The 26,784-nt window shown below is 58.3% G+C and overlaps 1 protein-coding gene across 1 annotated transcript; it reads right to left on the minus strand.

The window, feature by feature from the left end:
• Window positions 1-314: 314 nt before the first annotated feature.
• Window positions 315-25,468, minus strand: F5144DRAFT_550132 (uncharacterized protein; the record flags this gene model as incomplete). The annotated part of the gene is made up of 10 exons (XM_066787621.1): window positions 315-2,975; window positions 3,026-5,332; window positions 5,397-5,785; window positions 5,844-12,824; window positions 12,885-15,248; window positions 15,748-15,819; window positions 15,936-23,952; window positions 24,071-24,172; window positions 24,378-24,812; window positions 24,971-25,468. The coding sequence occupies 10 exons, from the start codon at window positions 25,466-25,468 to the stop codon at window positions 315-317; spliced, it is 23,826 nt and encodes a 7,941-aa protein (XP_066642294.1).
• Window positions 25,469-26,784: the final 1,316 nt, after the last annotated feature.

The following is a 26,784-nucleotide window of genomic DNA, read 5'->3' on the forward strand; positions in this document are numbered from 1 at the left end:
CCTAGCATGGATCGAATCACAAACATTATGAAGAAGATTCAACAATGGAGTACAATCTCAAACTTCTTGTGACTAGGAACGATTACGAACAAAAGAAACAACAGAGAAAGTAAGGTAGCCAATGAGTGAAGTCAAGCCAAACGCCAGCGCAACCGAATGCAAAAACGCCTCAACCACAACGCCGCCAACTCCTGAATCAAACCAACCGATAAAAGAAAAGAAGTCGTCAAGCCAATTAACAAAAGAAGACCATCACCATATCCTCCACCACATTTTACACCATCACACACACCCCCTAGGTAATCACAAGCCCCCTAAGCAACAATCTCCACCACCTCCCCCGCACCACCCTTCTTCTTCCCACCCCCCGTAAACCTCCTCTTCACCAACCCACCCAACGCCTTGGCCAACTTGGACTGCACCTCCCCCTTCCCACCCCCACCAGCACCAACACCCGCACTCTCCCTCCTCCGCACACCCACAATCGGGAACGTCGCCGCCTTCCGCATCTCATCCCCCCCCACCACCGGCGAAGACGGCAGCACCGACACTACCGCAGGCGGCATCCCCCGCGCCAGCAGCGCCATATGCCCGCCGACGGTGGGGTTGTCAACCAGCTCCTCGAGGCGCGGCGCAGCAGCGGTGGTAGTGTTGTTGCTCGGTCGCCATGCCGGCTGTTGTTGGCCGAAGAGCCAGGCGAGTTGCGCGAGGCCGATGATGTCGCCGCCGAGGGAGAAGAAGGATGTATTTCTGTCGAAGGGGGTGACAGTGGTCGCTGTTTCCGCGGGGGTTGTGGTTGTGCCTTGTTCGTCTGGGTCTTCTAGGTTGAGGACCTGTCGCCAGGCGGAGCTGACGGCCATGTTGAGGTCGGCGAGCTGCTCGTCGCTGAGGTGTTTGAGACCGGGAGTTACCGATCCCAGGTTGGTATTGTTCAAGTTGTTGTTGTTTTCGGTGTCCGAAAAGGCCGGGACGTCGTGAAATGGTATCTGCTGGCGTCTGCCACACAGGTCGGCGGCGGACGGCAGAGCAAGGTCCGGGTCGGTGGCAAAGAGCTGCGCTGTGCTGCACAGCATGTCCAGCATGCGCTCGGCGAAGTCTCGCGGGACGGCGCCGCCCTCGGCAAAGCTCAGCATGATTTCGTACGTGTCGTTGTCGGCGAGCGGTTGGGACAAGACGGAAAGGTCGCCGAAGTCCTCTTGTGCTACCGACGCGCATCCGACTGTATAGTCGGTGGCGCCCAGCTGCAGCTGGCCACCCTGGTCGACGTTTTGGTGTTGGACCGTCGACGCGAAGTAGGTCCAGCGCGGCCACGAGGTGCAGTGGCGGATGATCTCGCGGAAGCCCAGGACCTCATGCGACATGTTGGCGACCTGCTGGTCCTGGACCTGGCGGAGGAGTTGGCGGGCTGTCCAGTCCGGCCCACTGCCAAACTGCACGCGCACCGGCACGAGGTTGAGACAGGGTCCGACCATGTTGCCGACGCCCTCGACCGCGGCGTTGCGCCCGCTGATAGTGTGGCCGAAGACGATGTCAGAGCTGGCCGAGACTTGCGCCAGGACGTAGGCCCATGCGGCCTTGACGATAGTGGCGGTGGTGACATGGCCGGACTCGACGGGTGGCAGGCGGACTGTGTTCTTGAGGCAGGTGGTAGTCGTGCCTGCAGAGTTTCTGTTGTAGTTTGGCCCATCGCGGCGCACGATCTCGGTCATGGAAGACCCAGCGAGGAGCTGCTTCCAGTGCTGGTAGTGTTCGGATGTCAAGGCACCGGCGGAAGCACGGAGATAATTGGCGAATGTAGGCGGGCGCGGAACGGCCTCGCCCCTGTAGGCGGCCTGAAGGGCGGCCAGAATCTTGGGGAAGCACACGCCGTCGTACTGAGCGTGTGAAATGCGGAGGTACAACCTGTGCCGGTTGCTGGAGGTGTGCTTGACCAGCGTGAACTCGACAAACGGCTCGCCGAGTTTCGGTTCATCGCCTTCTTGGCCGACTTGGTAGTCATCTAGCGATCCGTCTGTCTCGACGACGTGGAAAGCGGGCCGAAGAGTGCGCAGAACGACCTGCAGGAAGCGACCGCCGGAAGGTACAAAGACGGTACGCAGAATATCCAGTGCCTGCACTACTCGGAAGCAAGCCCGCTTGAGGTGGACGACGTTCAGAGGTCCCTTGCCGTCAAGGTAGAAGTAGTTCAGCATCCACCTGGATTCGAGGAGTGCCCCGGCGACGGCCAGGGATTGAAAGTCTGTGGCGGGGAGGACGTCCGAAATCCCGCCCCTGAAAACACAGACCTGAGGGACGATGCTGGCTTGGAGGAAGGCGTCGACGTTGGACGCCGCCAAAAGCGAAAACCGTTCGTAGGAATCGCCATTGCTGGACTGGGGAGTCATGGTCCCACTGTTGATCTTAGCAAGGTCGCTGCCAATGGCGTGTAGATCCGTTGTGGCGCGCACCCGGGCGACCATCCCGTCGAAGCATGGGTTTCGGAAGACATCGGCAACGGTGAGTGACAGGCCATGATCCCTGGCCTCGCCAGCGAGCTTCATGGCTGTGATGCTGTCTCCTCCGAGGTCGAAGAAGCTGTCGTTTCCAGCAATCGTATCTTCGGGAAGGTCGAGGAGAGTGCCCCACAAGGAGAGAAGTGTCTTTTCGTAGGCACCTTGGTCAACCAGCTCATTGTTTGGCGTCATGGGGAACTGGCCGGAGGATGAGGAGACTATGCTTCTCGGCGTCATGATGCCCGAATCTTCCATCTGATCGACCACGAGGTCCTCGGTCGGCTGGATAGTGTTCTTTTTGCCGCTGAGTGCCGCATCCAGGTCCCTAACGGCTTGCGTCGGTTGCGAAATGAAGGCATCCAGGACTTGGGCCATGCAACGAGCCACTTCCTGGGCCTGTTCATCGGTGATATGGTCAGACCAGTATCGGAATACAACACCCTCGCTGTTCTTCGAAGTTTCGATGTTAACCGTGATGGCGTACTGTGAAATTGTTAGCAAGCCCTTGGTGAAGTAGAGGTGCGTCAACTTACCTCGCTGGGATCATGAGCCTTTTCCATATCAAGCAGAATGGTGTCCTTGTTCCCTCCCTCTTCAGCCTCAGCATGATTCTGGATCGAAACCGAGGTGTTGTACAGGGGCTTCCCTGCCATGCCAAGTTCGTGTTGCACACGGGCGAGGGAGCAATGCTGGAATTGGATGCTTTCGAGGTGTTCCTCCTGCGCCATCATGAAGACATTTTCGAGTGATTTTGACTTGGAGATCTGAATCCGGCAGCAGAGCATATTGATGAGTGTACCGACCGTGCGGCTGATATTCTCAACCGGTGCGTCGCGGCCCGCGGTGAGGTAACCGAAGCAGACATCATCAGACGCAGTGTATTTGCGCAGCACAAAAGCCCAAGCTGCGTGCATGATGTTGGCGAGCGTAACGTGCGTCCGCTCGGAAAGCTGGCGGAGCTCGGTGTAGCGGTTGAAATCGAGGGCTGTGGAGCGCAACTTCCTGTTCTCGGAGACGAGGGTGATGGTGCTGCTGTTGAGGTTCGGGAAGTAGCATGGCTCGAGGTCCTTCAGATAACGCATCCAATAGTCGCTGTCCTCTCCGGCAGGCATGTCACAGATGTACTGGACATAGTCGCTGAACAAAGGACCGGGGTCACTGGTGAGACCGCCCATGTAGCCCGATGTCAGTTCCTCGAGGATGACGCCAAGGGAGCCGCCATCCATAGCGGCGTGGTTGACCTCGAGCTTCATGAGGATCTTTCCACTGCTAGTCGTGCACAGGGCAAGTCGATGGGCGAGCTGTGGCCGTTTGGCTTTGGCAAGGGTGACTTGGCTGAGTTTCTTCATCGCGTCTTGGTCGGTGCTGTTGAGAATGACAGCTGCACTGTCCACCTTCTTCAAGACGACCTGGTCAAAGACGCCGCCGCGGCGAACGCTCTCGATGAAAACGGTTCTGAGGGCGGCGTGGCGGTCCACTACCTTCTGCCACGCCCATGCAAGCTTGCCGGCGTCGAGGCGATGACCGGGGTTCGAGTGCGTCAGTTTGTAGACAGCATGGAAGATGTAGGCCTCCGGGTTGCGCAGCTGGCTGATCAGCATACCCTCTTGGACGGGCGTGCAGGGGTAGATATCCTCGATCAGGGAGAAAGCGGAGGCGCGGTCAATACCGACGCGAGGGATGGCGACCTCGGTAAGGGTGCGGAGGGAGTGGTATGTCATTGGCAGGAGCGGATAATCGCTCAGAGTCGGCTCGGCAGCGTGTTGCGCGAGAGTTCTGACCATGTCTTCGAGAGTGTGTTGGAAAGCGCTGATCCATTTGCGGATGGCTCCCACACGGCCGAGGCTGCTATCGTATACGAAGCTGAAGTGCAGTTTGTTGTCGACAACCATGGCGGAGATCTCAAAGAGCGCCAGCCTCCTCGTCTCGGATCCCACATCTGCGGTGCTTAGGTCGGTGTCCTCGATGTTGACTTGGCGAACGAGGGGATCATCGTGCTCGGTTTGCTGGGCGCCCACCCCACTGCCGAGGTAGTTGAATAGGACCTCCATAGGAGACCATGCGTCATCAGCAGCCGCTCCGAGGTACTTGTGAGCGAAGTACGGCCTGCCATGACCTGGGATGCTGCGGCGTACATCCTTGATCCGTCTTAGGGTGTCGAGGGCATTATGGTGGTGGCCGTGGTCAGGGACAGCCACAGGGCAGATTGTGGTGAACCAACCGACTGTTCGTGACAAGTCAAGGTTGGAACCCTCAGGGGCTTCACGGCCGTGACTCTCAACGTGCAGTGTCGGCACGCCCCTGTCCGGGAATGTCCTCGCAAAGGAGTGGGCAATGGCCGCCAGGAATAAGTCGACGGGCTCCGACCGGAAGGCTTGGTGGGACTCTCCCAGGGCAAGCTTTGTCGTATCAGCTTCCAGCGTGAATGTATCGGTGGTCGTCCTGCCATATGTGAGTGGCCCCTGGGTGTTCCAGTAGCTCAGATCAGGCGACAGCTCCTTGAACGGGAGCAGAGTCTTGACATCGGCTGTTTTGTTGTCCGCAGACTGTTGGGCGCACCAGGACCGGAAGGATAGAGGCATCTCAGCCGGAAGCGAGCCAGTCTCCAAGATCTGGCCGAGGTCCTGGACGATGATGCGCCAGGACACCATATCGACGCAGAGATGGTGAGCAACCATGGAGATGATGATGACATCTTGATCAGCCACGTCAAACAAGTCGGCCCTGAACACAGGACCGTGTTCGACAGACAGGCTGGCTTGTGCTGTCGCAAGAATGGGCGTCATGTCATCGCGAGAGGGCAGATGATGCTCAAGACAGGCGTAGGTCGTAGGACCCATCTAACCAGATGTTAATACTCGTTCATCGCGCTGTAAGAAAGAATGGAATGGGATGAAAGTTCACCTTTGAGATGCGTTGTTCCCATTTGCCATCTTGAGTCTTGGAAAAGCGTGCCCGAAGCATGGCGTGCCGCTCGACGATGGAATTGATAGCCTTCTCGACCGTGTCGTTCGCAACCCGGCGGGGAACACCCAGCGTAAAGCTTTGGTTGAAGCGAGCGTCGCCGGCATGCTTGACGGCCGATTTCAGATACATGGTCTGAACGGGGGACAATGCGAAAGGTTGTTCGGTTTCCTCCTCTTTGCGAACCGTTGCGGGCGAGGACGGAAGGCTCTTAGCCAGCTGGGTGAGGTGGACGATGGACTTGCACCGGAGCACGTCCTGGATGGACAGCTTGATCTTTGCGTTGCGAGCCCGCGAGACGACGCCCATGGCCCTGATACTGTCTCCGCCTGTGCACAAGTTAGCTCGTAAGTTCGAAAACAACAATAACCTCGGGGGGAAACTTACCGAGACCAAGGAAAGGCTGATTGAGTTTGACACGTTCCACAGGCATGTTCAATTCCTTCGCCCAAATATCCCTCAGTGTCTTGACAGGTCCAGTCACCTCCACCTCTTCTTCTTCACCTCCATCCCCCCCACTGACGCCGAGGCTCTGGGCAATACGCTCGTACTCGGCGTCCTGGAGCCCCTCAACCCAACCGGCCACTCTCCGCCGGTCCAGTTTGCCCGAGACAACAACAGGCATGGCCTCGAGCACGATCCACGCGGCCGGAACCATGTAATGCGGGAGCAACTCGGCCAGACGAACCCGGATATCAGCAATATCGGAGCGGGCTCGGGCCATCTCCTCCTTCGAACCATTCACCGGCGCGCAGCCATTAGAAGCCACGGTAGGACGATGCACACTGTCCAAAGTAATTACACCAACAAGCTGCTTCTTACACGGGCCCTTCTTCGGCTGGATCACAGCGCCAAGACGCACATGGCGGTCCGCTGATAAGTGGCTCTCGATATCGCCGAGCTCGATGCGCTGGCCATTGACCTTGACCTGGCCATCCCTGCGGCCAAAGAATTCGATGGCGCCGTCGGCACGGTACCGCACGAGATCACCGGTGCGGTAGATGCGCGTGGGCGGGGCGGCGCCGGCAAGGAGCTCTCTCTTGGCCCAGCCGGGGTTGTCGACGAAGACCTTGGCGGTCTTTTCGGCGTCGCCGAGGTAGCCACGGGACATGAGAGGCCCGCTGATGGCCAACTCACCGATGGCGCCGACGGGCGCGAGGCGGTCGTTGGAGCCCTCGTTGGGGTCGACAATCCACAGACGTGCGGCGGGAGTGCCGCGGCCGATGGTGGTGTGATCCTTCTCCTTGGAGACATTCGGGTTGATGACGGCAAAGACGCAGGTCTCGGTGGGCCCGTAACCGTTCATGAGCTCGACGCGGTCTGCCCAGCGTTGGATGGTCTCGGCGAGCATGGCCTCGCCACCGCAGACCAGGGTCTTGAACGTCGGGCAGACGAGGTCCGGGTTGAGGAGGTTGGCGACGGATGGCGTGAGGAAAGCCCATGTGGCGCGCAGGCGGGCCATGGCCGCCCCCAGATCGTGGAGACGGTCGTGTGCCGTGGGGACACAGATGCAAGCACCGATTGTGAGCGGTGTGACCACTTCCAGGAGTGCGGCATCGAATGTGAGCGAGGCGAAGTGGAAGACGCGCGAGGATGCGTTCATGTTGCACACGCGAGTGTAGGCGGCCGAGCTGCTGCAGAAGTCGCGATGGGCCACCACAACGCCCTTGGGACGGCCTGTGCTGCCAGATGTGAAGAGCACATAGGCCGTGTTACCGGGATTGGTGACAATAGCAGGCGTCTGACCGTGAGAGGGAGGAAGGCTGCGGAGCATGGTGCCATCAACGGAGATGCGCGTGTTGATAACGCCAACAAATCGAGAGGCGTACTCGGGGCTGCAAACCATCAGAGCAGGTTCGATGGTCTCCAAAACCTCCTTTTGTCGGCTGACGGGGTGAGCTGGATCGAGCGGGATGAATGCGGCACCAGCCATGAAGATGCCCATCAAGATGACGACCGACCAAGCCGAGCGTTCAAGACAAACCGGTACCAGAGTCTCCTGCTTAACGCCATGCTGGTTGAGGTGGAGGGCAAGGCGAGATGCATATTCACGGATCTCGCCGTATGTCAACTCGGCATCCCAAGCGCTAATGCCGACCCGGTCGGGCTGTTCAGCAGCCCGGGCCAGGAAAAGATGGTGAATGCACGAGTCGATTGCCTCTTGCATATTAGAGCGGTTCCACCTTGCGATGAGGGACTGGTCTTCCGGGCTGATGGCGGGGATCTCGGCCAAAGTGGCGTGCTTGTTTGCGGATTTCTCAAGCAGACGCTTCAGGACGGCGTCAAATTGGTATATAAGACGCTTTGTTTGCCATGAAGAGAGCACTTTCTCGTTGTAGTGGAAGGTGGCCTCGATAGTCGTCTCAGTTGTGGTGCATTCCACCACAAGCGGATGGGTGAAGAAGCTGTCAGTCGAAGAACCTCCTTGGAAGTCCCAATCAGCCTCCTCGGATCCCTCTTGACCCGAAGTGGGCGAGGCGGTCTGGATCACGAGTAGGTTTTGGAAGTCACAGGCACCTGAGCAATCCGAGTTGAGTCTCTTGATGTGCTGAAGGCCAAGATGCTGGTGAGGAACGACTTGGCTGGCCATGTTGTGCAGACGCTGCAGGAAATCAGCCAGACGCATGTCACGGTCCAGTCGTACTCTCGTCGGAACGGTGGTAAAGGTCGGTCCAGCCATTTCCACAACACCGGGGACGTCGATGTTGCGGCCGGCCAGTGTCTCTCCAAAGACGACATCATCCATTCCGGTGTAGGCTGCCTGGAGAATGGCCCATGTTGCCCGGATCAGGGTGGGGACGGTGATGTCGCTCAGGGCACCCCGGCGGTGGATGTCAACCCGGCGGGTCTCTGATCTGAAGCTCGGGGTCTCAGTGTTATTCGCAGTGGTGGCCGGGAGTTGCGGGAAGTGTGCGATGGCGGAGGCGCCGTTCAGGGACTCCTTCCAGAATGTCTCGGAGGCGACCATATCTCTGCCCGCGAGATACCGGATGAAGTTGGCGTATGACGCGCGAGTAGTTGCGATAGCCTTTTGGGGCACAGAGACCATGCTGTTGTGCACGTCCTGGACTCGTCTCGCAAGGAGGCGCAAGCTCCACCCGTCATAGAGAGCGTGGTGAATGCCCCAGACGAAGAGACGACCTCCAGGACCGTCGACGATGGCATATCTTGCGAGTGCACCCCCAGTCTGCGAGCCGAGAGCTTGTCCCTTGAGGACCGCCTCCTTCAATGAGACCTCATCGTGCCACTCGATCGGCTCCGGCGCCACAACGACTTGAAGGAAGCCTGACGTTGCGGTATGAACAATTCGTGTGCGAAGAATATCAGTCTCGTCGACAACCGATTGCCAGGCCGCCTTGAACTGGTCCAAGTCAACATGGCTCGGAAGCCTCAAGCTGTTCACCGCGACGTAGGCACCCGCTTGTGTTTTGGCGAGGGTGACAAGGCCCTCCTGGAGCGGGCTGCAGGGATACATGTCGTTGATCTGGTCGCCTGGGATCTTGCACTGAGAAACAACCTCATCGACAAGCGCATCGAGCGCGGATCGGGAGCGAGACACCAAGTCAAACGGTTTGAGCTCCGGCACGGGGGTAACCACCACCTCCGCGCCACCACAGGCGCGCGCCATATCCGCCAAGACAGGCTTCTCAAAGACGTCCAACACAGTCAGAACGATCTTGTGGGCGCGCGCTGCGCCAACCAGACGCATGGCCGTGAGCGAGTCACCACCAAGGCGGAAGAAGCTATCTCCAGGGCCGACCGAGCCCGCGGGGAGGCCAAGGACAGCCTCCCACAGACCCTGCAGCTTCTTCTCCGTTGCGGTGGCCGGGCCGCGGTTCTTGGCGGCGGCGGCGGCGGCGGCAGTGGAAAGTCGGTACCCGGATACCACTTCACGGCTAGCTGCCTCGAGGGCCTGGCGGAGTTGTCTGCGGTCGAGTTTGCCCGCGCTTGTCCAGGGCATGGCGGAAACGGGGACGAAGAGTTGGGGAACCATGTAAGAGGGGAGGTTGCCAGAAAGGTGAGTTTCCATTGCCACGGCGAGTTTGCGGATGGATTCGTTGACGGGCAAGAGGGAGAAAGCCGGTGTGGAGGACGTGTTGCTGGGAAGGCTGAAGAAGACGGCGAGGGCTTTGGATGCGGCGCGGCTGGTGGCCGGCAACACCACCTCCACGGCGGACTGTGTCTCGTCTGGGAGGCCGGTTCGACAGTGGAACTCGATCTCGCCCAGCTCGATGCGTCTGCCATTTAGCTTGATCTGGGTGTCCTTGCGGGAGATGTATGAGATGGACCCGTTGGAGTTATAGCGCACGAGATCACCCGTTCGGTACATCTTGTCCTCGTTGAACCACATGGACTTGGGGAAGCTTGGATGTTGTGTCCATTCCGGTGAGCGGATAAAGACTTTGTCGGTCTGTTCCTTGTTGTTGAGATAGCCGCGTGCTACCAATCGGCCTTCGACCACCAACTCACCAACAGCACCAATTGGGACGAGCTGATCGGGGTTATGCGCGTCGACAACCCAGACGCGGCCTCCAACGGCAGTGCCGATGTTGGAGCGGTCAGCGTTGCAAACACGGTGCGACTCATCAACCTTGGTGCTAGTTGTTGCTACCACCGAGCACTCAGTGGGTCCGTAAGCGTTGACGAGTGCACACTGAGTGCCCCAGCGAGCGATGTGGCCAGCGGCCATGGCTTCTCCACCCGTGACGAGGGTCTTGAGGCACTGGACACTTTCGGGCTTGACAGTGCTTGCCACAGAGGGCGTGAGCAGCGTCCAGGTGACGCCCATATTGCGGATGACGGCAGAAACGTCGTTCGTCCGGTCCTCGTCTGAAGGGACACAGACGCACCCACCAACTAAGAGGCAGGAGAGGGTCTCCATGATGCTGGCGTCAAAGGTGTATGAGGCGAACTGCAAGACGCGAGAATCGGAATGCATGAACATGGCTTTGGCGTGTGCAGTTGCCCCGGTACAAAAGGCGCCGTGTTCGATGACGGTGCCTTTGGGCTTGCCTGTCGTCCCGGAAGTGAAGATGATGTAGGCTGGGTTGGATGGCTTTGCAGTTGAGCCGAAGGGCGTAGCGTTTAAAGGCGCCGCTTCGCTGAGCGTCCGAATGGATTCAGCGTCGACGACAAACACCTTGGCTGCGATCTGATACATCTTCGTTTTGTGTTTCGGCGCACAGAGCACGATGTTAGCGCCTACATCTTGGATGAGGCCCTCAAGCCGGCTGCTGGGATGGCCGGGGTCGAGGCTGACAAAGGCACCACCGGCCTTCAGAACAGCAAGCTGGGCGACGATGGTCCAGGCCGACTTCTCGAAGCATAGCGGGACGAATACTTCGGGCCCAACACCACCCTGGGCCACCAAGTGGCGTGCCAGAATGGTAGCCGCTTCGTCTAGTTCCCGGTAGGTAAACGACGCGTCCCAACCGCACACTGCAAGAGTCGAGGCCGGACGGAGCAGAGCGTGCTGCTCAATGACATCGTGCACGCACTGCTCGACGCGGGGAAGTTCGTAGTCGTTCCAGGAGATGATTTGTTCAATCCCAGCGTGGCCCACGAGATCCAATTCTCCCACGGTGCGGTCATCCGCTTCATCGGTGATCAGGTCCTTCAAGGCCTGCTCGAAGGTGGCTGCAACGTTCTTGATTTGTGCGTCTGAAACGATGTTCTTCCAGTAGCTGAAGTGGACTTCGACAGTCTTGTTGGTCGCTTCGACGTTGACCGCGACGGCGTACTCGCTCGGATCCTCGGCATCCAAGACACGATATCGCAACGCGGACGGCCATGATTGTTGTGCTTGGCCTCGGTCAATTTCGGCGCGTTTCTGGTATGTGAAACCGGTGTTGAACAGCATCGCGCCCGAGGTCTTCATCTCATGTTGCATCTCGGCTAGGGAGCAACTTTGGTGGGCCATGGCATCTGCAAGGTCCGTCTGCATCGTGTCCAGTGCTTCGCTAACCTCGAGGTTGGCTGGGATTTGGAGCCGGCAGACGAGCATGTTGATGAAGGCGCCGACGGCGTGCTCGATGTTGGCAACGGGAACATCCCGACCTGAGGCGAGATAGCCGAACAGAACCTCGTCTGAGCCCGTGTACGACCGGACGACTAGAGCCCACACGAACTGGAGTAGGGTAGACAGGGTGATTCCAGAGTTCATGCAGTAGTCGTTGATCGCGGAAATACCCTCGAGAGTGATGGCATGCGCACCAAGCGATGGCTCCGCTGCCGGCTCCCCATCGGAGAGCGCCGGGAACAGACAAGGCTCGGCACCGCCCAAGTACTCTTTCCAGTATCGAATGCTCTCGCTCCGGGGCTGCGATTGGGTGTAGGCAATGTAGTCGCGGTACAACGGCACGGGTTTGCTGCTCATGCCCTGACCATAGGCGGAGGTCAAGTCGTCGAGGATGATGGGCATTGAAGAGCCGTCCGAGATGGCGTGGCTGATATCGAGACGGCAAAATACATGCCCGGTGTTGGCTTCACAGATTGAGAGCCGGTGTGCTGGCTTCTTTTCGTTGTAGTCAATGCATCTCATCGTCTGCAGCGTGTGCACGGCATCATCATCCGTCTCACACTTGAGCATTTGGACTCGACCTGGGGCGTCGCGGAGGACCACCTGGTCCATCAGGCCTTCGCCACCCACGGTATCGACAAAGATAGTTCTCAAGGTCGCATGACGACGGACCACGGATTGCCATGCGTTGCACAACCGCTCCAGGTTGACATTTCCTGCTTCGGAAGACTCAACCTGGAAGGTGGCCTTGTAACCATACTTTTCTGGGTCTCTGATCTGGCTGAGGAGCAGGCCACGCTGCATGGGAGAGCAGGGGTAGACATCCTCAACATCTTGCAGCTTGACGCCAACTTCCTGGAGTCTCTGATCGAGGTTTTCCAGGCCGTAATATGCAAGAGGCAGTAGCGGGAACGCGCTGAGAGTTTTTTCAGGGGTGTGCTGCACCAACCTCCCGGGAACGTTTTGCAGAAGAGACTGGCATTCCTTGACCCATCTGTCAAGCGAGTCCTGGTGCTTCATGTGCTTGTTGTAGGCAAATGACAGTGTCATCTTCCCGCCAATAACGACAGCCGAGACTTCGATCAGCGCCAAGCGGGGCACGTCCTTGCCGACGTCGGATGATGTGTTGATACCTTGGCCGTTATCAACGGATTGGAGGAAGGTATCGGCCCGGCTGAGTTGTTGCATTTGACCGAGGTAGTTGAAAGCAACCTCGACTGGCCAACCACCGTCATACTCCTCACGTCCTTCGGATGTGAGAAGACGGTAGGCAAAGTAGGGACGGCCCTTTCCGGCCAGGCGCTTTCGGTAATCCTTGACCCATCGGATGGCGCTGACGATTTCATCATCTAGCAGATTTTGGTTAGTGAAATAAACAATGTTTGGTGTGTCCGTGGAAAGTGGCTTACCAGAAGACGACTCATCCGGGAGATGAACTGGATACAGCGTGGTGAACCACCCCACAGTGCGCGAGAGGTCCATGGCATCGTCCCAGACCTCACGACCATGCCCTTCGTTGTAGATAGTGGGCACTCCGCGACGACCTCCCGATGCATTGCGGTAGGACAGTAGTAGGGCAGCGAGGAGGATGTCGAGCAACTCGGTTTGAAGTGCGGCGTGGGATTGGGGGTCGAGAAGCAAGGCTGTTGTTTCATTGTCGAGTTCAATGCCACTTGCGTAAACCGCGTCGCCGTGGACATTCGTCATCCCGGACATTCCCCAGTATTCTAGGGCCGCGTCCGAGGTCTCCTGGTGTGGGAGCAGAGCTGACCCGTTCTTCTCCGTCTGGGCGTTCTCAGATTGTTTCCGAGTCCAGCTCTGGAAGGACAGGGATGTCGGAGGCCTCATGTTGCCATTGGCGAGGAAGTCCTCCAAGTCTTGGAGCAGGATGCCCCAGGAGACAACATCAACGGCCAAGTGATGGATGGTGACGAAGACGTAGACCTCATTGTTGGTCTTTCCAACGCTGAACCAGTCCGCTGCCAGGAGCGGGCCCTGCTGAAAGTTGAGTGCCTGTTGAGAATTCTGGATGCGCTTCTCCATGCGGCTCGCGTTTCCGATAACATGCGTTTTGAAACGATACGATCCACTGACGTCCGAAGTGATGCGTTGGCGCCAGCTACCGGTGCCGTCGCGGCGGAAGCGTGTCCGGAGCATCGAGTGCGTCTCAACCAAGGCATGGATACCGCGTGCCAGCTGGTCGGAGCTAGCGTTCTTGGCCAGCCGCAGCAGCACGCTTTGGTTGAACTGGGCGTGGGATTTGACAGATGATTCCTTGTTGTCGCTCACGTACATGAGCTGGAAGTACAGCTGCTGGATGGGCGATGGCTCAAACTCGTGCTGATCCTCACCGGCAATCGCGGTGGCGGCGGTTTGCTGTTGGGCGTTGGGGACGCGGGCTTTGAGAGCAAGGTCGTGAACGGACTTGCTGCTGATGATATCCGCGACGGCGATGCGGATACCCTGCGCCCGACATTTTGCCATGACTTGCATGGCGGTGATGCTGTCGCCTCCGAGGTGAAGGAACGAGACATTCCTGCCGATTCTTTCAGGGGAAATGTTGAGGACCTGGCTCCAGATAGACTTCAGCCTCTCATCGATGGGGAGAGACTGTTGTGGAGAGGTGCTTCCGGTTGTTTGTGTCCGGGTAGGGGGATGGGCGCCGTTGACCTTGTCGAGTGTCTCTTCGCTAATGCCTTCAACAAAGCGGGCTACACTGTTGCGGTCGAGTTTCCCGGATGGCAGGAGGGGAATGTTGTGAAGGGCCATCCAAGTGGAGGGAACCATGTAGGCGGGAACCTTTTCCCTCAGGCGGTCCTGGACTTGCTCCAGAGTGGAAGATGCCTCGCCCGAGGTCACCAACTCAAACTTGCCGACACCGTCAGTGGTGATTGCCCGAAGAGAGAGGACAGCCACGAGACGCTTGATGCAAGGCCCGCTCTTGGGGAGTACAACAACAGCGTGACGAACGGCATCATCGGCAGCGAGGTGGTGAACGATCTCATCGAGTTCCAGGCGCTGGCCGTTGAGTTTGGCTTGCGAACCATCTTTCCGACCCATGTAGACCATCTCGCCTGAAGCATCGTCACACACACGGACGAGATCCCCAGTCTTGTACATGCGACGCGGTGTGGCTGACAGCATGTCCGGATAGCGCAAGGTTGTGTCCGAGGCCCAGCGAGGATTTTCAATGAAGACCTCTCGGGTCTTCGACTCGTTCTTCAGATAGCCGGCTGACAAGGTGGGACCCTCGACAAGTAGCTCACCGATGGAGCCGAGAGGCGCGAGTCGGTTGTGGTTTTGGGGGTCCACGATCCAGCAGCGGCCAAGGCCTCTTCCTAGATTGGCCGGGTTTGACGAGGGACGCATGTGGGAGTTGACTGTTGCAACAACAGCGCATTCGCTCGGTCCATAGGCGTTAACCAAGCTCACTTTGTCGGCCCAAGTGGCAAGGTGACTCTGGGCCATGGCCTCACCTCCGAGGATCAGGGTCTTGAGATGCGGTACGGTTGAAGGCTCGAGGACGCGGGCAAACGAGGGCGTAAGTAGGGTCATGGTGACGCCCATTTCCTCCATGACGGTAGTGATATTGCCGTTGGTGCGGTCCTCTTCCCTAGGAACGCACACGGTGCCGCCAAAAATGAGTGTTGTGAGGATCTCAACCAATGAGGCATCGAATGTGTAGGATGCGAACTGCAGGAATCGGAAAGGGGGTACCATGAGCATCGCCGGGCCATGGGCGGCGGCACCGGAGCAGAAGGCCGTGTGAGAGACTGAACATGTTGGTTAGCGGGGATTATGTGACTATCACGATGCAACATCGGGCTCTAAAAGAGTAGAAGATTTCTGTGTCATGGAGAAGGCAGAACAGGGATTATGATGGACGAGTTGTTGGATCTGATGCCAACTCCATGTGCTGGCAGTGAGGCAAACGCGTTGAACACGCGCCAAACAACGATGCGGTGGTTTGCCCATCTTGCAACTCTCGCTGACTCAAACCAAAAAAAAAGAGGTAAAAAAGAGGTAAGAGGGCAAGTAACAATTTGGGGTTGGACTAAGCCAAATCCAGGCGGATGAAGCGAGGGATACTCCCGAAAGTGTGATGATAGATGTGATGATGGATGTACTGTGTAAGGGAGGGAGGGAGGGCGTGGGAGATGAGATGGTGGGGTTTGTGGGTGGGGTTAATGCTCGGCGAACGAAACACCAGGGGTAGCAAACAAGCTCCCTGCCATTACTGGAAAAAAGAGACATGGGGAAATAAGCACGTACCAATTGTTCCTTTTGGCTTTCCTGTCGTCCCAGAGGTAAAAATGACATATGCCGCGTCGCTCGGTTGGCAGGCTGCTTTCCATTAGCATCCGTTCTGTTGTTTGTTGATTTCCTAATCTCAGGGGGCATTTCAGGGGGCAGAAAATCGGGGTTACAGGGGCAAAGTAAACAACCAAAAATGGACTCACCTTCCATGGCCACACCCGACGTCGACTTTTTCTCGAGTTTCTTCAGCATCTCCATATCGATGGAAATGGCCGTCGGAACGACATCGGCACACAGGCTCTCATATTTTGGCGAGCACAGGACCACGTCGGCCCCGCAGTCGCCAACGATCTCCCTGAGCCGGCCGACTGGGTGTGCCGGGTCGAGAGGAACAAACGCAGCGCCGGCCTTGAGCACAGCGAGCATTGCCACGATGGCGAATGTCGACTTCTCAAAGCAAAACGGCACGAACCTGCTCCCGTTAGCACCAACACCCCTCACCAAAAGCTCACCTGCCAGCGCCGTCGACAGCACATCCAGCTCGCCGTTCGTCAGGGTCGCGTCCCAGCCAACAACCGCCGTCTCGGAACCACCCCGACGAACCATCTCCTCCGAGATCATATCATGAACCCGCCGCTCAACCAGCGGACCGGGCGTCTTATTCCACTCCTGGATGACAGCCTTATCCTCCAGGCTGAGCAAATCCACATCCCCAACCTTCACCCCCTGCCTCTCGGGGGCGGACAACCTCTCCAACACCGCTTCAAACTGCCCCAGCATCCGGATGACCTGCCACCTCGGAACGACGTCGGCATCAAAGATGGCGCGCATCTCAATCTCCTCGACCCCGCCGCTGCCGCCGCGGCCCAGCGTGCACGTCACATTCAGCGGCAGACTGAAGAAATCCGCCCCCTGCGCCGTGCCGCCGCCCGTCAGGTTGCCCCACAGGCTGCTGGTCTCCACGACCTCGTCGGCCATGTCGATGGCCAGCAGGTTCTTAAAGTCGCACGCGGCCGAGGTGGCCGCGCTGAGGCTCTTGATGCGCTGCAGGCCGGCGAACTGGTGCGGGGTGGTGTCGTTGAGCTGGTTTTGCACGTCGATGAGGAGTTGCTGGATGGTCAGGTCCTGGTCGATGCGGACGCGTCGGGGGACGGAGGCCAGGGTGGGTCCGACAAGGTCCTCGATCCCGGCGACGGGGACGTCGCGGCCGTTGAGGATCTCGCCGAAGACGATGTCGGAGGAGGAAGCGTAGATGGATACGACGAGAGACCATGCCGTGCGGAGGAAGGATGACATCGTTAGGTTGACCCCCTTGGGTTTGGTGAAACGCACTGGCCGGGTGACTTGGCTGGTGGCTTGGACGCGGTAGGCGGGGTGAGGGAGCTGCGGGAAGTGGGTGGTGCTGGGGGCGGAGAGCTTCTCAGTCCAGAAGGCGTCTGAAACGGAAGCATCGATGGCGGACAGGTGCTCCACAAAGCGAGAATAGTGTGGTGTTGGGATCAAAGCCGCCTCTGAATGCTGGTACCGCTCCTCGACTCGGCTCAGGAGCACTGGCAAGCTCCAGCCGTCGTAGACCGCGTGGTGCGCAGTCCAACCAAACGTTGGGCGGAGGCTGTCCTCGTTGATGATGGTGTATCGAGAGAGGATACCGCCATCGTGAGGCGGCAAATGACGATGAGTCTCCGGGATGTCCCTGAGGCTTGATACCGAGGCCCAGTTGATTTCACCCCGGACAACAACTTGCAAGAAGCCGATGTTTTCAACAAACACGACCCGCGTTCGCAAGATGGCCTCCGAGTTGACAACCTCTTGCCACGCCTGCTTGAACCGCGTGATGTCCACCCCGGAAGGCAGCTCGTAGAAGTTGACAGCCACATACGCGCTGGGCTGCCTTTGGGATGCAGCAACCAGGCCTGCTTGCAGGGGTGTGCAAGGGTAGATGTCCTCAACAGACTCAACATCAATGCGGCAAATGGAGGCCACATGGCCCCGCAACTCCTGCGCGGTCATGGAGCCGTTGTCCTTGAGTAACGAGTATTGTTCCACCGGGCCAGGGAGAGGTTCATCCTTGGGCGTAGTGCTGTTAGGGTTAACTCCTGCGTTAGTACCGGCATCGACGCCACTTCCTGTCGCAGTCTTCGCCATATCAGCGAGCTTGGGCGCGTTGAAAATATTGGCCACGGTGAGGACAATATTCTTTTGGCGAGCCGCGGCGGCGAGGCGCATAGCACCCACCGAGTCGCCGCCGTGGGTAAAGAAGCTGTCGTCCGCCGTGATGGAGCTGGCTGCCACATTGAGCACCGCTGCCCACAGTTCCTGGAGGTCTTTCTCGATTGGCGTCTCCGGCGCACGTCCACCGGAGGTCTCGGTTCCCAGGCGATAGTCGACAGTATTGGGCAACGCCTGTGCCATGGTCCGCAACGACCGCCGATCAAGTTTGCCCGACGAGGTGAGTGGCATCCGGGAGACGGGGAAGAACAATCGGGGCACCATGTAAGAAGCGACCTGAGCGCTCATAGCCCCCACGATGCCCTGGGCTATGGACTGGAACGCTGTGTCCATGGGGAGGATTCGGACCTCCTCATCCGTCTGAGAAGACGAGACACAGACGAAGACAGCCAACGCCTTCTTGGACTGCGCAGGGACTACGAGCTCAACCGAAGACTGTGCAGTAGACGGCAGGTTGCTCTTGACGTGATGCTCGATCTCACCCAGCTCGATGCGCTGACCGTGGAGCTTGACCTGGGTGTCCTTGCGCCCGAGATAGATGAGCGCGCCGTCAGAGTTGTACCGCACGAGATCGCCTGTCTTGTACATCCTCCGTTTGCCCCGCTCTTTGTGGTGAGGGTCTTCGGGCGCCCACTTCGGCATCTCGATGAAGGCTTTGGCTGTCTCGACGGGCTTGTTGAGGTAGCCTCGGCCAAGAATGGGGCCCTCGATCAGGAGCTCGCCCACGCACCCAACAGGTACGAGGCGATCGTGATTCTTGGGATCAACCACCCAGGAGACGCTACCAACGTTGGTTCCAATGCTGCCAACATCGCCGTTCTTGTCGAGATGGAGCTTGTGCGCCGAATTGATGGAACACTCGCTCGGTCCGTATTGGTTGTGCACGGGAATGACGCCACCCCAGATATCCAACACCTCCCGGGTCAAGGCCTCGCCTCCAACAGCCATGCCCTTGATCTTGGGCACCTGCTCAGGCCGCAGCATTGCCGCTACTGTCGGGGTGAGGTCCATGAAGTTGGCGTCGAGTCTGTCAATAGCTCCTGGCAGGTCACCAAGACGGTCCGCGTCCGAGGGCACACACACGCAGCCACCGTGGATAAGATTCGTGAACATCTCCTCGATGCTGTTGTCGAAGGTGTGTGCGGCGAACTGGAGGAAGCGGGTATGGGGACCGAGACCAAGAGCGGAACCGTGGGCCAGACAACTCGAGACGAGGGCGTCGTGGCAAAGAACAACGCCCTTGGGCTTGCCGGTGCTGCCGGAGGTGAACATAATGAAGGCGGGGTTTTCGGGTCTCACTCCCGACTGGACATCCTCGTTGTCGGCTGAAGCAGGGAGTTGAGACAACAAGGTGGGACCCACGGCTACCACGTATGGAACCATAGCCTCGAACATCACGGCCCTAGCCTCGGATGCAACCACGACCTGGGCGCCGGCATCAACCACCTTGCCTTCTAATGCTGAGGTAGGGTGGGTGGCATCAAGAGGTACCACTCCACCACCCGCCTTCATGACGGCGAGCATGGAGATTGTAGTCCAGGTAGACTTGTCGAAGCACACGGGCACCAACGTCTCGGGGCCGACACCGAAGTCGACAAGGTGGAGTGCCAGGCGATTGGCCAAGTTATTCATCTCCTCGTACGTGAAGTCGCCGTCCCAGCCACGGATGGCTTGGGACTGCGGACGGAGAGCCACCTGCTTCTCCACCATACGGTGGACGCAGTCGGCGGTGGTGGGCGGCATCTTGGCGTTCCAGGCCCAGACGTGCTCCTTGCTGGTACTGTGGACGTTATCTAACTGCGAGAGGGGCGTTTCGGGGTGCTCGGCAATGTTGCGCAAGGCTTGCAAAAAGGCCGCGGCAACATGCTGGGCTTGGGCGGGGGCCACCTCATCCGTCCAGTAGTCGAGGTCAATGGCGGCGCCTCCTTCGTCGTCGATCTCAACATTTAGAGAAATGGGGTACTCTGTCGGGTCGTGGAGAGCCCCCAGGTCTTCACAAACGAGCGAACTCTCTGCGGTATCCGTCTTCGGTTGGCGGCGACGGTACGAGATACATGTGTTGAACAGAGCCATCCCACCAGGCACGTTGAGAGCATGCTGCACCTCGGCTAGCGAAGTTTGGGCATACGGCATACTATCAAGCTGGTCCTTCTGCACCGCCTCAAGCAGGCGAAGAAGACAGAACTGGTCATCTCCTTCGCCAGCGAACTTGATGCGTTGGGTGGCCATGTTAATGAAAGGACCGACAGCATCCTCCGAACCCTCAAGCGCGGCATCGCGCCCTGAGACAAGATAGCCGAAGCACACGTCATCGGTGCCAGTGTAGCACGCCAGCGTCAAAGCCCAAGCAGCGTGAAAGGCGTTAGGCAGGGTGAACCCCGCCCCGCTACAGAACTCTTGCAGCGCAGCCAAGCCAGGGACATCGACACGTAGAGTACACATTTTTCTCTCAGTCTCGGGAATGTTGATGCCGTCATTGAGGGTGGGGAAGTGGCATGCCTCCAGACCAGAAAGATGGTTTTTCCAGAATGCCACATCTGCTTCGAGGTTGCGATGTTGCAGGCTGGCGAGGAAGGGGCTGAACCGCGGCTTTTCGAAGTGTTGGAGGCCCCCTTGGTAAGCACGGCCGAGGTCGCGCAGGAGGATATCCATGGAAGCACCGTCCATAATGGCGTGGCTCATTTCCAGGGTGCAAACGACGCTCTCACGGTTGTGGAAGACGGAGAATCGGTGCTGCGGTGCGTCGTTTCGGTAGTCCACCACCTCTAGGCTGTCGACGAGGCTGGGCAAGTCGGTACCATCCGGACATTCACGTATGACCATTGGGGGCTCAACGTCTTTCAGAACCACCTGGTCGTAGCTGCCGGCCCGAGTTTGGCTGATGGCGTCGACGAAGATGGTGCGGAGGAGCGCATGGTGACGGGCAACGTCCTTCCAAGCTTGCACCACACGCTGGGCATCCACAGTCTTGTTGCCTTCACCGTTAAGCTTGACTTGGAAGGTTCTACGCACGGCATAGAAATTCCCGTCTTTGGTCCGGCTCAGCAACAGCCCCTGCTGGATGGGCGAGGCGGGATAAACCTCCTCGATTGCATCCCAACCCCGTTCCTTGGCAAGAGCCGGCAGCGTGGTGTCCTCGAACGCTTTCAGATCTGTGGGCGTGAGGTCAGGAAGCAACGTGAGGTCACTGGCCGTGATCGTGCTCCCCAGAGATGGCAGCGTTGCAGCAGCATTCGCCAACACCCCTCGGCAGTTCGCAACCCACTCGCGAATCCGGTCCTGGTGCTGCATACCGCCATTCCAGGCAAACCCAAACCGCAGCGCACCTTGGATAATGACAGCAGAAATCTCAAACAGAGAAAACCGCGGTGCCTTGCTTCCAAAGTCGGCCGTTGGGCTGCCGGGGTGTGCTTCGCCAGCCATGAGAGCGCCCTCGGCAGATTGGAACAGAGCACCCTTGCGCTCCAGCTGCTGGTAGCGGCCGAGGAAGTTGAAGGACACTTCCATGTCCCTGTGCCGGCGGGCCCATTGTTCGCGGCCTTCGGGAGTGTGGAATCTGGCGGCGAAGTACTGTCGTCCGTTGCCTGGGACACGCCGGCGGAGGTCCTTGGTTTGGATGAGGGCGTCGGTGAAGGTGGCGGGTAACGCGAGTGCGACTGGGAACAGTGTCGTGAACCAGCCAACGGTGCGAGCAATGTCGATTTCTTCGTTAGGGGGTTCGCGACCATGGCCCTCATTGAAGATGGCTGGTGGTGCGCGGTCGGAAAATGTGGCTTGGAATGACCAAATGAGCGACGCCAGGAGTAAGTCAACGGTCTCGGTGCGGAAAGGAGAATTGCAGTCGTTGACGAGAATTTCGGTAGTGGCGACGTCTAGGTCAAATCCCTGGCATGCCACATCACCGTACAGGTTGTCCCGGTTTCCCATTCCCCAATAGGCAAACTGGGGATCTGGGACTTGGTCGGCAGACGGGAGGACCTGCTTAAGAGTTCTCCCTGTGCAATCGTCGATCTGCAGTGCTGCCCACTGTCGGAACGGTAGTGATCCGTAAACACCCGCCGCCGACGGGTTCTCCAGGAGCTCCTCAATCTCTTCCATAACCACGCGCCACGAAACTAGGTCAATGACAAGGTGGTGCGCCGTCATGAAGAGCATCTGGTCGCCTTTGTCTTGCAAGTCAAATAGCTCTGCGGCAAACAAGGGACCAGAACGTGCATCAAGGCAGCCCTGCGCGCTCGCGATGTCAGCGTCGGCTTCAACGCGGGTAGCAATCGTATGAGTCCGGAGGCGATACGACCCATCCACATCGGGCGTAATGAACTGCTTCCACTCTCCGTCTTCGCCCCGTTCGAAGCGAGCCCGGAGCATGGCGTGGCGCTTGACCACAGACTGGATTGCATGTTGGACAGCAGTCACTCCCACACGGCGGGCAAGACGCAGACAGAAGCTCTGGTTGAAGTGCCCATCACCGTGAGCCCCGCCCCGAACTTCGAAATGCAGCTGCTGGATCGGCGTGAGATCGAAGGGCACTTTGAGCACCCCCTTTTCGATTTCATCCTCCCCATCAACTTGGCTCTCGTTTGGTTGGCTCAACATTTTGGCTACGGCAGCTAGCTGCCTCAAGGATTTGGCCTTGAGAACATCTTGCACCGATACGCGGAGCCGTGCCTTCTTGGCGTGGCTCGCGCAGGCCATAGCCGAAATAGAATCGCCGCCCAAGCTGAGGAAGCTGCGGTCATCAGGGTCGATGTCGTCGCCCGGGAAGTTGAGGACGAGGCTCCAGATGTCACGGAGCTTAACCTCAACCTCGGTCAGGGGGGTGCTGTTGACTTTGGCACCGCCAGACGTGGTCTTGGTCTTGGCGGCATGCTGCTCCCTGATCACCTCCTGACATTGCTCGGCAGTAAGCGTGGTTTCGATCCAGGTGGCAACGGTTTTGCGGTCCATCTTGCGAGAAGCCAGCATGGGAATGGCATCGACGCATAGCCAAGTAGACGGGACCATGTATGCAGGAAGTCGCGCGCTGAGGCGTGTGCGGATACGTTCCAGAATGGGCTCGGTCAACGATGGGTTTCCAGTCAGGCTCAAGCCAGTAGCTCCCGGCTTTTGGTTGTCGGCAGAAGCAACCGTGAGGCCCGAAAGTGAGAGGATGGTAATCAGGCGCTTTTCCAATGCCCCCTTCTTGGGAAGAACGACCATGGCGTGTTGTACGTCCTCATCGACAGCAAGGTGGTGCTCGATTTCGCCGAGCTCAATACGCTGGCCGTGAAGCTTGATCTGAGTGTCCTTTCTCCCAATGTAGTTGAAAGAGCCAGAGGCCGAGTTGTAGCGGGCCAAGTCTCCGGTTTTGTAGAAGCGACGAGGGACATTGTCCGCATCCTGAGCCCATGCCGGGTTGAAGATGAAGCTCTCCTCCGTTTTAGCGGCGTCATTCAAGTAACCCCTTGCCAGGCTTGGGCCCTCGAGGAGCATCTCGCCCACGCAGCCAACGGGGACCAGGCGATGATGGTCGCTGGGATCGACCAGCCACACTCGCACACCACAGGGTAAGCCGATGTCGGTGGCCTCGGTTTGGGGTCCAACACTGGGGTTAACCACTGCTGCGACAGAGCTCTCGGCCGGCCCGTAGCCGTTGACGAGCTCAATGTGCGACCATGTGGCGACGTGAGAGTGTGACATGGCCTCGCCAGCCAGGACAAGCCTGCGCAACCTGGGCACTGTGGCTGGGGTGAGAAAGTTGATGAAGGAGGGAGTAAGCACGGCATGATCAACGCGCATGCGGTTCATGGCACCAGCAAGGTCGTTGAGTCGCTCATGCTCGTCGGGGATGCAGACAGTGGCTCCCACCATCAGCGGCGTCAGGATTTCAACCAGGCTGGCGTCGAAGGTGTGGGCTGCAAACTGCAATACCCGACAAGTGCCATCGATGCGAAGGGCTGGGCCATGCGCCTTGGCGCTAGAGCAGAAGGCTTGGTGTTCAATCACGGTACCCTGTTCGAGGAGGTTAGCATGTTCACGGTTCTCATGTTATCCCATTAGATGGACCTGCCTTGGGTTTGCCAGTGGAACCGGATGTAAAGATAACATATGCCGCATTGGCGCTGCTAACCCGCAGTGTGCTCGCAATAGCATCTGCGGATTTGGCCGTGGTCGCCTCCGTGATGGTGCTGTCATCTAAGGGCAACACTTTATCGGCTACTCCGGTAAGCCCCTGGACGAGGTGGTTGGAACACAGCACGAGTTTGGCCCCAACCGAGTCGCAGAGACCCCGGAGTCTATCGAATGGGTGTGATGGGTCTAGAGGAACAAAAGCTCCGCCCGCCTTCAACACCGCGAGCATTGCTACCACCGTCCATTTCTGAAGTCGAGTCAGCCACCGTCGATCGAACACTAAAGGCGAGGCTATTGATACGAACCGATTTTTCAAAACAAAGTGGCACGAGGACCTCGGGCCCAACTCCCAGCATCCGCAGCCAGGAGGCCAGAGTACTTGTCACAGCATCCAACTCGCGATAGCTGAGTGAGCCGTCCCAGGCACAAACAGCTTCAGCATCAGGTTGCTCCAGTACTCTGTCCGCAATCACATCATGGACACAGCGCTCTACCGGCTGGATCGAGTAGCTGTTATTCCACTCGCGAACACGGTCTAAGTTGTTTTGGCTCATGCAGTCCAAGGAGCTCACGGGCGTTTCAGGGGAACTTGTGACAATGCCGGACAGGATTCTGTCCAGCGTGCTAGCCACCAGTGCACCCTGTGCAGTAGACATGCCGAGATGGCTGCTGCTCCATTCAAGAAACAAGCTCAAGTTGGACTCGCCGCGCTTTGCTAACAGCCGGATCTTGTGATGTTCCTTGCATTCATGTTAGCCACGAGCATCAACAAAGTCACCGTCATGAATCTCTAAGGGTTAGGGCTCATGGGGTAAATGCTCCGGTCTCCCGGGGTCAAAGTCGGGATACAACGCTGCCAGGATGATAATGTGGGGATTCGTGCGGGACGGTTACGTACCGGCGTCAAAACAGGGCATGGTGTCGATCCGGCTGTGAAGCTCCACAACACCACAGACGTGTCAAAAATTGACAGATCCGAGCTTCCGGTTCGGAGGAGCCGGGGTGGAACCCGGTGAAGATCGCCGAAGTTCTCCGCCTTGGCGTGTTCCACCGTCCGGAGAACGGCCTCGCTGTCGTCCAGAAGAAAGCGGACGACGGTGGGTTCCCGGGTACTGCCTCCGCCGCCGAGTTGGAATTCGAAGTTGACGTCGTCTTGGCCGGTGTAGCACCGCAACAACAACGCCCATGCTGTCTGGATAACAGCAGCCAACTCGTCGGGGTCCGTGGTGGACAGCTCCCGCAACTTTTCTGCCTGCTCAACATCCACCCGGACCGATGAGGTCCGTCGGGATGGAGCTGGCATGTCGTCGGAGACGCGACCAAATCGCGGGAACCGACATGGCGTCAGCCCCTTGAGGTACGTCTCCCAGTCGTTGATAGCGGTGGTAGAAGCCATGGTGACGGTTGATGGCCCAGGGGTCAAGGTGATACAGGTGGTGATACCGGTCCTGTCTGACGAGGTTGAAGGCGATGCCAGAGGCGAGAAGGGAGATGAGAAGAGGTTTCTGCAGTTGGCTCTGCCGCGCGAGATCGACAATACAGTGGAGGACAAAGTCGTTAATGGGCAGGGATGGAACGTCTTGGGTTCACCAAGGGCGGCATGGAGTGAGACAACAATGCTGGGGGAAAAATGGAAACAAGGACTCGGCTACGCAGGGTACATGTAGATCACTCAGAAATCAACCCTGTTCCTGTCGACGGATGGGAATCATGGCGGAAGAAGCGAACCCGGATAGATGACTCGGGGACCAACTATCCCGCCAGCTACAGGATCAGCCCGGCTCCCTACCCTCGGGTCAACTCTGTTTCTTCGTTTCTTCCTGGTTTTTGCCCTTCGCTTCCGAAAAAGGGGCAGTAAGGTCAGAGATTTCCTTAAACCATCACGACCGGTGGCCGGTGTCGTAATATGAGGTAGCATCTTGCAGAACCTGATGGCCAGTTATTTTTGGGACTTACAGGCGTCGATGGGTCGGGTCGTCGGGATCGAAAACTTCCAAGAGGTCCAAGAGGTCCAGAACATCAGCTAGTGGTTAAATCGCGTTCAGGTCACCAAATCTTAAGCGAGGATCGACAGTGAGTTTGCAGTATCAGGCAGGTCGGCCAACACGTGCATTAAACTTGGAGTCTAGATGACAGCAACACGTTGTCCCGTTGCCCGGCCCCGTCTTTTCATGCAGGGGTGGCAGGTTTGCCTTGCAGGGGCCGCTTCAGCCAGCTGCAACGGATATCGAGCCGGTGGGGACATAGCGGCACTGTCGATCAACTGGGGGCGGCGGGAGATGGACGGCCAATGGTCCAGGGGGAAAGTCAAATCCTTGGCCCCTGTCATCAAATAACAACTGTCACTCCCGCTCGCCGACGCCCTGTTTGTGTAAACATCCAGTTGCATTGCACAGGCGGAGCAACGTCTTGGTGCCCTAAACGGGTATGCTAAGCTACCCACACAGAGGCGGCTGAAGGCGCAGTACCACCGGAGGTATTATTTGGAGCACTGTACCAATAACGCCACTGACAGCATACTGTTACGCTGAGCAATAATGCCGACTTGTGTCGCAAATTTCCTTCTGTAACCCCCCCCCCCCCCCTTCCCCCCAGCCACCCACACCTCCACCTCCTCTCTCCCTCGATCTATTCCCCTTTGGCACCCCGACATACGGCGGCTCTGCAGGTTGCCCTGCCAAGGACCACTCCGGCACACGTCGGCCGAATTCA

Source organism: Chaetomium tenue (genome assembly GCF_020726465.1).
Source record: "Chaetomium tenue strain MPI-SDFR-AT-0079 chromosome Unknown F5144scaffold_5, whole genome shotgun sequence".
Lineage (NCBI taxonomy): Eukaryota > Fungi > Ascomycota > Sordariomycetes > Sordariales > Chaetomiaceae > Chaetomium > Chaetomium tenue.